A 13,675-nucleotide genomic window follows, 5' to 3' on the forward strand; every position below is an offset into this window, starting at 1 on the left:
TACTCGTATTTAATGGTTATTTTTTCACATAAAATCTCTTTAGAAAAATATCATAGATATAAAGAATGATAATAGTTATATAAATACGATTTGGTTTTACTAAAGATCGTAACTCAAAACGCTGACGAAACTTAGGCCAATTTTGTGATTTACTAAAGATCCTATTTTACATAGGTGTAGCGTAGATTTTAGTTTAAATACACGTGTAACATAAAGCAAACATAGAAACATACGCACCGTAATAAAAAAAAAGAGCAACGCCCCTTTCTCATGCAAAATGCATCCAAAAGAGCGGTAACTCTAGTTGCGGAGGTCATAACAACATACACCAGTAATTGATTTTTTGATATAGATTTTTTTTTCAAGACTTGTTCTAACTAGAACTAATTGATGCTTCTGCTATCACGTAAACCGATAACGGATAGTATCACCCATTTCTCACACAGCTTGTAGCTGGCTTGGCCATTCAAATGATTCAAGTCTTTGATACTGGTGAAGAGTTTTATTTACTGTTGGTTCTTCAACGTAAGAACTGTAAACAATACAACATTTATAAGTAATTACATAACAACCAGACATTCATTTCATTCACTAATTAATGTAAGTAAATAATCAAAATCATTTCTGGTAGCAAGGAAAATATTATGTAGATATTTCACCGAAACATGTAAACAAACCTGGCGCTTTACCTTACTTTACTGTACAAAGGGGAATAACTCTTAGTTACTAATGACACAAAATTCTGAGGGTACAACAAATAATTCCACCAGTAGCAATTCAAGAAGAAAATGAAAACTATTTGATCAAAATACAGTATTGAAATATTGATACAAAATACTAAAGGGCCAATTATTATCAAAGTAACGTTTTACTACGCATGGGTCAAAAATGGCGCCATGTATCAATCCACCCTAGCAATACTTGTACGTAAATGCTCTAAATACAGAGTAATCGTTATGTCTACATTAAATATATATATATATATATATATATATATATATATATATATATATATATATATATATATATATATGATCAAGGTCGTTAACGTTAAAGTAGGCATTAGTACATATGCATATAATTGTAAAATACCTTGTTCTCCTGACCAAGTCACTAAACGTTACAAATCGTTCATCGTTCTCGTCAAAAACTAAGATGCTGGGCGGAAGTTACGTAATACACTAAGTTTTACCGGACTCAAAAAATAGAAAAATTGCCCATCCGGAATTAATTACATAAAATCATACCCAAATGCAATAAACAAATTGTAAATAAAGGTTATTTAAACATTTGAAGTTTTGAAGAAGCAACATTTACACAGCTGCAGTTGACGAAGTGAAGTTTAACTTATTTGTGAAAAGTTTCCTAAAAAAAATTTTCACCCACATATCAAATTATGTGTGTTTTACGCCCAGAAAAAAAATATGTTTTTGTAATTGCCCATTCCTGTCTTAGACGGGTAAATATGGCAGGACATATGTTGCAATATTTGATATTTTCCATCCGTTCTGTATCCGAATTTATTAATATGAGTTTTTATGATAAAAATATGATGACCGTAGTCGGATGAATATCTCGTAGTTTTCAGCACGTGGTACCCATAAACGATATGATTATTCGGGTTTGTATGTACCTCAACTGTCACTAGTATCAACGTTATTTCTTATTTCTTATTTCTTAACGATGAAATGGGTAAATCTGACGTTATTCATACGTTTTTTTCGGCTGTACTGTCTCTTTTTAAATAATTTTGATAAGTATAAAAAAATTTTAAGCGGAATCGGTCCAAATTTGAAAATGGCAATTTTTTTCAAAAATCTTGCATTTTCGTTACAATTTCTTTGTAAAATAAACTTTTTTGATTAATGCTTTAAATGAATCTTGAATATAGTAAAAAGTAACCCATGGAATTAAAAGATATACAAGAATCGCGACTTTAATTTCATTGATAATTTTTATATTAAAAAATTAAGATATCGAAAAGATTATCTTTGATATATTTTTATATATAATCATATTAAAAATCAACTGGAACTTAAATTTAAAGCACGTAAATATCTTGTGTGCAACAAAAATGATATTTGCCGTTTCTCTTAAAAATACAGAAAAATATATCATATAAGATAAATGAATGTATTTTTTTTTTATGAAATTATACTTAAACAGATTATCTATCGATCCATGAGATAAAATTTTGGTGTGAAGAGGAACCTTATTTAAAATCAAAGTACTGAAGTACTGAAAGCCGGGCTCTTTTGGTGTGTCTTTATGCATATTGTGTAGTAAAGACTGAAAAAATCTCTCTCTCTCTCTCTCTCTTTCTCTCTCTCTCTCTCATGCTTTTAATGTCGGCAAAGCATCAGAGAGCGACCAAATTTTGTAAGCGGCTATAAACAAAAAATATGTCTGTCTAGTAGAAGTAAAAAAGTTCAACAGTTGTTGCCTTGAATTTTGCAACAAGCATTATATATTCAATCCCCGTTTCTTCATCGCGCAGCAAAGTAGTTCATGGAAATTCATGCGCATTGTGTGTGTCAAAAATGCATAGTAATGTTTTAAAAACACGTTATGAATAAGAAAACTAAAAAAGATAGACAATTCATTAGAAATTAAAAAAACGAAACAAAATGGCAACACTTTTGACAAAACGTGGCTCTTTGTGTAACTATTTGGTATAGCGGAAGCTTTACCTTGACGCTGTTTGGTTTTTTGTTTATTTGTGCTAATTATAGTAACATTGGCGATTTGCCTGCCTATATCCAGGACTCTGCTTTCAGCAGAGCCCGGCTAAAAAACCACTTTTAACAAAACCTCGGTGACTTTCAGTATGACGTAACTATCTATAACTTGCTCCAAAACAAGTTAAAGATGACGCTGGTTTCCAGCAAAAATATACACCAGTTATGTAGTCTATCTCAAAAGTCAGCCAAATCTTTAAGTTAATGATTTCAAAGAGCCATAGCTGAGTGGCCTTCGGCTCGCAGTCGGTGAATATAGTACTTATCGGGTAGGTAAATCATTTGTTATGATTTTAAAACAAGCAATAATTGTATAATATTACTTGATAGTCAAGAGGACATGAAAATCATAAGACAAAAACGCACACATTTGCTAGCAATGCTGTTTATTTAACAATACATATACTCAATGTTTTTATTATCTGATTTCCGTTCACCCAGTGGAACAAATGTAAGAACGACGCCTGCTAGAAAACCCTTTTAACACGCGCACCTGGTTCTTTTCAAGCTTTGACCATGGCAGTGAGCATTCACCGACAGTCCACTTCCGGCGCTTGTACACTGCCGCAACATTGACATGTAACAATCCCCAAAGATACCTCTCTGACATTTACTAAATGTAAGCCATTCAGACCACTCTCCAACGACTGGAAATAAAAAAAATATGGTGTTTAATTTGAATACCAAACGCAAAATTGGCCGATGAATCAGTTTGGAATTAAGGCGATTTGCTAAATGATAATTCAGTATTGCGAAACTATCTACCTCCTGAAAGCAGACTTTCACATCAATTATATGGCAGAAAAAAATCATTTTGACTGGGGAGTTTGTTGAAAAATGTTTTTAAGCGGATTGGTTTGACTTTTTTTTGGCTAATACAGTGTAATATCCTGATATTTATATATAACATGAACGTTAAACGTAACGTTAGGAAACAGATTAACCAAACGTTTTCCATTCATAGATTGATCCAGTGTGAGTAAGAACATAACCCACTTATTCATCCAATCAACAATCGCTAAATGTTCTATTAAGTGATATATTTAATCGTTAAGAGTTTTGCTATGTTCACAGCGACGTCACATTCAGATTGACAGCTTAGATAGCCGCAAACAAAAAAAGAGTTGATATTTGATTGTCACAAAACTTTTTGATCAGCCAATGAAAAAAGTGGGTTATGTTCTAAGTAAGTTGGATCATATTATGTAAAATTTACGCAGTTAATAAGGAGTTTGGTTGCTTCGCTCCCGCCGCCCCCTTCTTAATCAATTAAATTTTACATAATATAATCTAATCATAATCATAAGGCTCGATAGTCATGGCCAATTTTTTAGTAAATCGATATCCTTTTAAAGAAGAATTATATGTAAAAATACAAGAAAAACCCAATAAAATGTTAAATGTATGTAGTTTTTCTGTACTAAATAAATATTTTTTGCTAAATAAAATAAATTATGCCTGAAAATTAAGGTAAATTTACTTATATTTTTGTTTAAAATTAAGGTAAATTTAATGGTAACTTTTTGAAAATTAAGGTAAATAACTTTGTTGACCATCCAACTTTATTTTTTTTTTCAAAAAAAGGTGACCAAAACTGACAGATGGTTTATATCTAGAAATGAAACATAGTTCCTTATAAACGCCAGTGCAATGTTAATGTCCTCGTTATGACCTTGTTTTCAGAGTATTTACCTACCATCATTATCGATGATATCAACGACTTTGCTCTGAACATGAGACACTAGCTTCCGTGAAATTTTTTTCAGGGACAGGACAAACCGTTCTGTGCCTTCGACTGTGTCGTCATCCTTTGGCCGGGCATACATAATGGCGGAGCCGGACTGGTTTGCCAGAAAGGTTATTTTCAAGGGTGAAAATTCCCAGTCGTTGAAAATACCTTAGACGTGAAAAAAATAATGGCAAAGTGTTGTGAAGGTATGAAGACTATTTCATTTCTTAAAAAAATAGCTTTTTTAGAATCATTCAAAGTTATTCTATTCATAATTAGCAATTTACATATGATCGTAGAGTAAACTTTTCGGTAAACACACATATTGTCGAATGTGAAATTTTTTTATTTCCGCTAGATCGTAACGGAAACCCGTAATATTCGTGTTTTGGGCAACTTAGGATGTACTGAGCCCTTATGACTTGTTGATACAATACGATACATGAAAACTCTTATCTTGGTATGTATTCAAGATTTAAGATTACGAATAACGATTAATCGATTAGTAGATCTGCAATCGATTGCCTTCCTTAGTATGAATATTCACATGCAGTAGTATTACTGTAAATTCCTTATATTACGCGAGTACTTATTTCCGCGATCCCGCTGGTTTGTATCAAATCGCAATAATATGAAATCGGGAATGTTGAACTTTTCTCCTTATTTCTTATAGTTTTCAACTTTCAGAAAATAATGGCAAGATTTTAAAATCCGCGAAGGATGCTTCTCGCGCTTTTACGCGGATATTAATTCCTCGTGTTTAAAAAGGAATTTACAGTATACAGTATTCAAAAAACTTCATATCCTTAACACGTCAAAATATGCCGGGTTAAAAAAGACTTACCTGCCGTAAAATCAGAGATCATGTATTCTGTGCGATAAGGGGTCTTCTTGTGGTTCACGTTGAATTTTATTGGTCCTCCGATTTCTAAGATGCGCTTTGGTTTTCCTGTTAAAAAGGTTGCAGTTATCACATTTCAGACATATTGCAAATATAAAAGGTTACCAAAAAGTAATACAAGGGCGGATCAAGAGCAGGGGTGTTGGTCACGGGGAATGTATTTTGGATCCGCACAGGTAAATGCCAAAAATAGACTTTCATGCGACTTTAAAAGAATCTGTAAGATCTGGAATTTTCAATTTTTCTGTACAATTTAATTACAATGCAAAGGTTATATGTTAAATGACGCTATTACATGTAACTACAATATACATACTGCTTAAAAAAACAAAATAAGATGAAATTTCTTGTTCCTGGCTATATTTGGGTAAAATTTAAAGACCATTATTATTATGTTTGGTTAACTATTGCGTGCTTTTCAACTGTTAATTAAAAAATAAAGCTATGAAAAAATACATAAGTTGCAGTTTTACATCAATAATTATCGCCAGAAAAATAATTGAAAATGATATATTCAATATCTAACAGAGAGGAAGGTGACCAAAAGGCCTTGGATCTCTCTCTCTCTCTCTCTCTCTCTCTCTCTCTCTCTCTCTCTCTCTTATTTTAATATAATCCTCTTACTGTCATTATCTACGACCGTGAACCGTAACTTGGCGACAATTTTGTCTGTGCCAGCCACAAATCCAATCAGCTGGTATCGCTTCCTTTCGTCGGACCTATTGTTTTCCGGAGCGTATACCTCCAGACCGGTTTGGGTATTACGAAATTTGATGTATTTTGAGGCTGTAATTGTGAATTAGCATTCGTAATAATAATGATGAAAGAATGTTTCAATATGAATTATAACATCGATAATAATTTTCTTATCAGTTTATAAAGGTTTTATATGAATTCGTTCTATACGTCCAATATTGAGGTCATAAAAATACCTTAAAAGTTAATGTCACATAGAAACAACAAAAATAGTCCACGTAGATATTCGACCTACGACATCGATGTATACTGGTACATGTGTTTGTATTATTGGGTTTTTTCTATAAGTACATGTTCATCATTTCTGCTACCATAACGTCATGGTCACCAACTAGATGTGCAATGTTAAACTCGATAGTAAACAAATCAAAATTTTCCAACAGATATGATTATAATACTTTAATTTAAGAAATTATATTTTCGGAGATAAATCTAATTTATTAAATAAACAAGTTTTATACTTAAGCTTTAAATTTTGAAATGTTCTTCGATCTTTATACAGAGTTTTTCATCGCAAGGAAATCATTAGTCTTGAAATTATAACCATTATCAAACCCTCTAAACATAAAAACAGGAAAATATGAATGGTACTGACATTCGACTCTCAACTTAAAACCTTGGGATTAATTCTATAGAGGTGGCAAGATTAGACCTCTAATAAAAAAGAATCTTAAAAGAAAAACCCAAAGAACATACAACTCTTCTCCCCAAAACAAAAAAATAAATTATACCAACCAGGATAAAAAGACCAGACTATTTTTGGGTCAGTCTTATTTTTTATCACTGTAACTTTGACATCACTTCCGCCTTCTTCTACATAGTCAAACAAGCGATGAACAGCTGAAATAGAACAGTATGTATACATTATAATTCATATTTCATTCGATTTATCGTTGGAGAAGTTGAAAGAGATGAGTCGAAGAAATTTTTGCCCCCGCTCATTCAGCATTATGGGATAAATATAAGAATTGCACAAGTCGGAAGAGAAATCAAACATTGCTTACAATAAAAAAAAGTCAGTTAAACAGTTGATTATAATGAGGAATTTCGTAAAGGAGTTGCATATTTATAATCCGGTGATTTTAATAAAATAGGAATTGAATATGGAACATAGCTAGGATAATTATGTCCGTCTTAGATGGATGGTTTCAAATATAGCATACACTCTTACGAAATTCCTTTACGATTTTTCGAAAATCCTACAGGATTAAAAAATTTCCTCTGTGTGAATTATCATTCAATATGTAATATTGATTTAAAGTACATGTGTAATAGGACACATGAAAAACTACTTTTAAAGTGATCATATATACTTTCTGGACAATGAAATATCATTTGATATTATTGATTTTTTTAAACCTGCAAAAATTGAAATCTTGCCATTAGGATAATTCAACGTCACACTGTTTCTGCTGTGATGTCAACATACTTTGAATTCATACTTAACACATCAGAGCTTGGTGGTGATTTGTGAGAAGGTCAAACTTCTACACACACACACACACACACACACACACACACACACACACACACACACACACACACATATATATATCTATATATATATATATATATATAATTTATATATATATAAATATATATATATATATATATATATATATATATATATATATATATATATATATATATATATATATATATATTATTAGGACCATTTTAAGAAGACCTTGGACTTTCGGTTGGACGTAGCTATTTATTTCCTGCGTCAAAACAAGTTAGAAATGACGCGGTTTCAAGCGAAATATTCACCGATTGCGTAGTCTTAGCCAGACAAATCTTGTTGATTTCAAAGAGCAGTGCTGAGTAACCAGTAGTGAAATAGACAGGCCTGCGTCACATTGCTGTTTGACTCAACTGTCCAAAGTCCAAGCTCTTGTTAAAATGGTTTCAAGAGAGTTCGATGCATGTAACCATTTTAGAATATATTGATCTCCTTTATAGAGTTCTATTATAAAAATAGTAAAATACTTATATTTAACAGGTAAGATGTTTATTACTAAATGATAGTTTATGTCATATTTTAAAATTTAGGTAGATAGGATAATTAATTTGTTCACCATCGATCCTCCTTGAATAACATTATGTTTATGTATTTGAATTTTTATAATACACGTTTCATTAATTATTGATCTGATAATAATTGATTACATTAATTATCTTATCGGACTGCATTTTCCCATTATGCTTGATAAAAAAATTCAATTTGCACATTTTGTTAATTTTGACTACATTGAGAACAATTATCTAAAATTATGATTAGTTTCTACAAAAAAAAATGTGTTGTTTATAATCATACATAGTCATGTACTCCATAATTACTCAAAAATTGCGTTATTTGTTAATGATAAATATAATATTACAATTCAGCAGAATTCGTTTTCAGCTTCATCAAACAACTTTTGAATAAAGGGTTTTTAAACATGGTTATTTTAAAATCTGTTTTCTGGAAAAAATATTCTGAAAATTTCCTATTACAAATAGAATATAAGTATACTCACTTAGGCAAGCCACTCTTTTAACTGAAAAAACGAAAGAGAAAACATATAAATTGATTTTTGAAATAGAAAGAAAAGTTATAATTAAGTTATCCAAAAAAAAATCTATGGAATTTCCAAGAAAGTTAGCATGTTTCCAATACAAAAACTCGGGTCTTTCCGACAAGCGGAAAAATAACCTTGAGTATTTACGTACAAATGTAGCTAAATCTATGCATTCATGATAATTCCCTTTTTATATGACTTAGTAGCTTTTATTAGCATTGAAAATGAAATGTATATTTTTTTATTTTTGCTCTGATTTTTAAAAAAAAGGAAATAAATAATACAAAGATTCGAATTATCAAAGTTTAATTGTTCTGAACACTTTCGTTCTTTATAACAAAGGATATTTAGATTTTAAAGAATTAAAATTGTTTGCCTTATACAGAAATTAAAGAATTTGAATTTTTGCACACTGTTTTCCTTACTCCAACAAATTAATTGTTGTTGCTCTTCTATAAAGGAATTACTGGGAATATTAATTAAGAAAGAATAAAAAAAACAACATGCATTACCGTAAATTGATTTACGAAAAATGTCATTTTTGTCACGAGAGTCGGATTTGTTAGCTACGATATTGAATTACGATACATCAAAAACAGTCAAACCTACGCTAATAGCCATTAGATGAAAAAAAAAATATTTCTACAGAATTGATTCGGGGTATAACTGACAGCAAATTTAATATTTTCTGGGGGGTTTTCACAAGATTGACAGTTTGTCTTAATTTTGTATAATTCATTATAGCACTGAATGATTTGTTCTTGACGTCATCGTGACAAAAATTGCCGTCAGGTGAGATGACAAATTGAATACAACGCGCGTTACATTGAAAATTACAGTAGAATGTAAATATACAAATATATAATTATCTTATATTCTTTTTATTCCTATCAATATAGGAAGGGAAAATTATTTTTTTCTCGTTTTACACAATTCATTGACAGATCTTTCTTTCTGCACTTTTTATCTTAATATTCATATTAATATATTATGTGAAATAACACTGTGCAATTTCAACATAACTGCTAGATACTTGAAATTGTTTTATGAGCGACGAGCTTAACTTTTTTTGTATCTTATTTTTTATATTTATAAACGGAATTAAAATTAATTGCAGCACATGGTTTTCAAGATGTAAAAAAAATTATCTGCAAAAATTATACCAAATAAATCCAGGGCTCAGATTTTCAAAAGTACTTACGACTTGGAACCAAATTAATGAATGATAATTACTAGTAATCACAAAATAATCAATTTCTATTCAAATGGCTATTAATTAAAAAAGAGTTATGGGTGTTAAAATAGTTATAAAAAAAAACGTTTTTATATTATTATTTTCATTTAAGATGAACTCCATGAGACTGAAATTATGTACGACTTTGTCATAAGGTCTTTTATAAAACGCAGTCCTGGACTGATTCGCTCCGAGAAATATTCGCGACGTTAAAGCTTTTGTGAAATCCGGTACATTATCTCGCACATGAATAAAAGTCGGTTTACGGTCTAAATGCACCGAAAAAGTCAACAATCACAAAGCTATCTTACTTGAAACAAGGAATACTACACAAAAGGCAACTTTGATAAATGTGGAAAACCTGCAAAAATATTGAAAATATGAATTAATTTTATGTGTACAGACTTCATTTGTATTCTAATTATAAGATTTTATAAGAATAAAAGAGTATATAAAAAATGAAATAAATAAATTAATAAATCTATAAATAAAAGGTTTAAAAAATTAAAGAATGTTTTATAAATAAAAAAATGAATACTTAGATAAAAATAAGCTCAATGTATGAAATTTAACTTTCAGGAAAAAAAAATCTAGATTAAGTATACAATGCCAGCAAACGCTCTTGACAAAGTGCTCAATAAAAGCTATTTACCTGAGTGACGTCATCTTAACACAGCTAACGTGTAAGGTTCACCTAGGACAGAAGAACTATCGACTCAAGGACCGATGGTGCTAGTTATATAGATAAAAAAAATTAGAACTGATAGCTCATTGGATTATAAAAGAAGGCGGGGTGTAAATTTATTATCCTACATGTACATCTTTGACCATTATGATATTATTGATAACGGTTGGTCATCATTAGATTTATCTTTTAAAGTTATTACTAAAATGATCACAAAGATATTTTAAACAAACGAGCATTGAAGAAATTTTTTCACTTACAATTCAATTTCAAGCAAAATTGAAGTATAAACTCAACATTGTCTTTTTTCCTTTTTTTGTGGATAAACTACAATAGCAAAACTCTTTATTTTTAACCAGTTGTAATTTACACCAACCCTACTATATTTGCAAAGTTTAAAGTGCATGTATATAAGAAAGCATTGATTTTGCGAGCTACGTGAAAGATTTCTCAAAGTAGACAGTTCTTTTAATGTGGGCTGCACATGTCATGTCGAAAATCTTCCGAAGGTGTTAAACGTCAAAATTCGATGGTCTGCGAGCAGTCACCAAAGTCTGTTATTATACTTTCCTGTTAAATACTGAAATCTGATTGGTTCATACGCAGTTGATAATCCGTTCTATACCCTCAGCGTTGGCAAAACACTTGGCAACGGGTAACACAACGAACTGTTACATGCGTGTAAATTATGCGCGTATGGTTTGCCGTGGAATTCACGTCATTTCTATATAAAAGCAGTAAAAATTTCACTAAAATTAAGACATTCAGTATAATAAAATAAATAGTGCCTGTTTGGGAGGATAACAGTTGAAATTGACACCCTGCAAAAACCACTGTCAGCCTCCGTTTTGCGTCGGGTGTCAATTTTAACTGTTACCCTCCCAAACAGGTACTATCTATATAATGGTGTTGGTTTTTTTTAGTGAAAACTATATTTTATTTTAAAATTAAATAGGATCGGACGGCAGACATAGCCTCTTTTTTGTCCTCTTATTAAATCCGATTTAGTCTTTAGTCCGATGGTGTGACATGCCATTTGTTATTGTTAGACTCATATAAAAGCCACACACATTGTTTCAGTTGTGAACATGGTCTGTTTTTATGCGTCAAGATAAGCTTAAGCATATATAGGCCATATTGTATAAAATAAAGCTAAAATGAAGATATAGAGGGAACACTGAGCTTATGGTCATAACTTTTTGAATCAAACAGCTATTACCTAATATTTCTTAGTTTTGATCTCAAACAACTTTTTCAAAGGAAGCTACATGTATCGGGTGAAAATATCTGTTCTGTTGCATTTTTGAATATGCTTTTGATTACATATTGATTACAATATTCTAAAAATAGGTCCCATGCTGACTGTGGAGTACCCTGAGGCATAGTTACAACATTATTGTAAAAATTCAACTTTTCTCTCAACAAACGAATGTAAAGAGGAAACCATTGAATCATTTTCAGATTTTTTTTTAGATTTTTAAATCTTCAGTTCGACAGCTCTTCTAAGTGATTTAAAATACACTGTTCTGTTCTTGTATGTATGATTTGCATATTAAAAAAAAAACAATATGTAGAACCTCATATTTATTGCTTTTCATCCTTCGGTTACATATTTGTTCAGCTTTGCGCAGAAACAAGCCAGTTCAAGAAATGTTTACATTTTTATTCTTAAATGTACAAGATGGCCGCACATCCCCCTTAAAGTTGACATGAATTCATAAATGCGCATTGTTGCCCTTTTACCTCCGACTATCGCCATATTAGTTGTCGATTTCTATTGTTCTGCTCATTGCTACATATTCTCTATAGAAGAGGACATACAGGACTTCGTATTTATTGCTTTTTATCTTTTAGCAATATTTTTTGCCAGTTTCGGGCAGAAACAAGCAAGTTCTAGAAATGTTTACAGTCTAATCCTCAAATGCACAAGATGGCCCCACAACCTCCATAAAGCTGATAGCACTATTAATGCTTCACCGCATTCAGGTATTTCATACACCCGAGCATGTTACCTTGTAGAAACGCGCGTTTTGAACAAAAATAACATGACAACAAGTTCACTGGCAAGCAATATCCAATGACCGACGAAACAAGACAGAATGAAATCCAGGCACAGAAACTTCAAAAATCCTCGATAATTGTAGACCGTTTTGCTTTGTATGGTATAGCTTCGAAAATGCGCAAACCACACTCTGGCAATGTGAATGATCGCATGCATTTTTGAAACGAGCGTTTTTGTAGAAACCGATGAAAATGATTTTACGTTGTAACTTTCTTGGATTTACTATCATGTAGCTTATGTATTGGATGTAGTGCCGCCGGGGTTTCTAAAAAGATGGCAGACGTTATGCATGCTGTATGAATGACACATGACTGTGCTCGATGCGCATGCGAAGTAAGGCTGCACTATCTGTGCAAAATAATAAGGATACCTTGAAAATTCTCTCAAAGAATAAAGATAGTATTTTACTGATTGTTGTTTTCTTTATTTCAAACATTTTACTACAATGTCTAGTTCATGCATTCAGAAATTCATGCAACCTGAATGCCTCGATCGGAAAGCAACCGACCGTAACTTTCCCCCCCGCAAAAAATACTTACATACATGTACGTCTATCAATTTTAACATGGTGGTTTTTGTCAATTTAAAAGTAAATAAACATTTTCGCAGTAAAAATGTTCAACATAATAATTGAAGCTCGTCCCAAACCTTTCTGGATCTGCCATACTTGGCGAAACCCATACGGATATATCCGGAAAGGATAATTAATTGTCATGTACAAATATCCATTCCAGATAATCTAATTTTTTGTAAATGAACGTATTTATTGATTGATGTGGTTTGATGTCATCATAGCTCAGTGGTTAAAGTATCAGGCTTGTGAATTGCAGATCACGAGTTCGAATCCACTTGGGTTTATCGTTTAGATTTACTGCATCATTTATTTCTTATTATTTTAATTTCTAGGATTTTTTTTATTGTTTGATCATAAATTTCATCCCAAATTTCATATTTTTCGCCCATTTGACTAAATATTTTAAACCATTTTAACAAGACCGTGGAATTCAAT

At 31.3% G+C, this 13,675-nt stretch overlaps 1 protein-coding gene across 1 annotated transcript; it reads right to left on the reverse strand.

The window, feature by feature from the left end:
* Positions 1 to 3,115: 3,115 nt before the first annotated feature.
* On the reverse strand, positions 3,116 to 10,636 carry LOC128163927 (uncharacterized). The gene is made up of 8 exons (XM_052827620.1): positions 10,572 to 10,636; positions 10,231 to 10,280; positions 8,644 to 8,664; positions 6,860 to 6,964; positions 5,993 to 6,154; positions 5,312 to 5,416; positions 4,435 to 4,635; positions 3,116 to 3,385 (listed from the first exon to the last, which is right to left on the reverse strand). Exons 1-8 carry the CDS (start codon positions 10,583 to 10,585, stop codon positions 3,219 to 3,221), a joined length of 825 nt encoding a protein of 274 aa, XP_052683580.1. The 5' UTR covers positions 10,586 to 10,636; the 3' UTR covers positions 3,116 to 3,218.
* Between the last annotated feature and the right edge of the window lie 3,039 nt (positions 10,637 to 13,675).

Source organism: Crassostrea angulata, chromosome 9, assembly GCF_025612915.1.
Source record: "Crassostrea angulata isolate pt1a10 chromosome 9, ASM2561291v2, whole genome shotgun sequence".
Taxonomy (NCBI): Eukaryota; Metazoa; Mollusca; class Bivalvia; order Ostreida; family Ostreidae; genus Magallana; species Magallana angulata.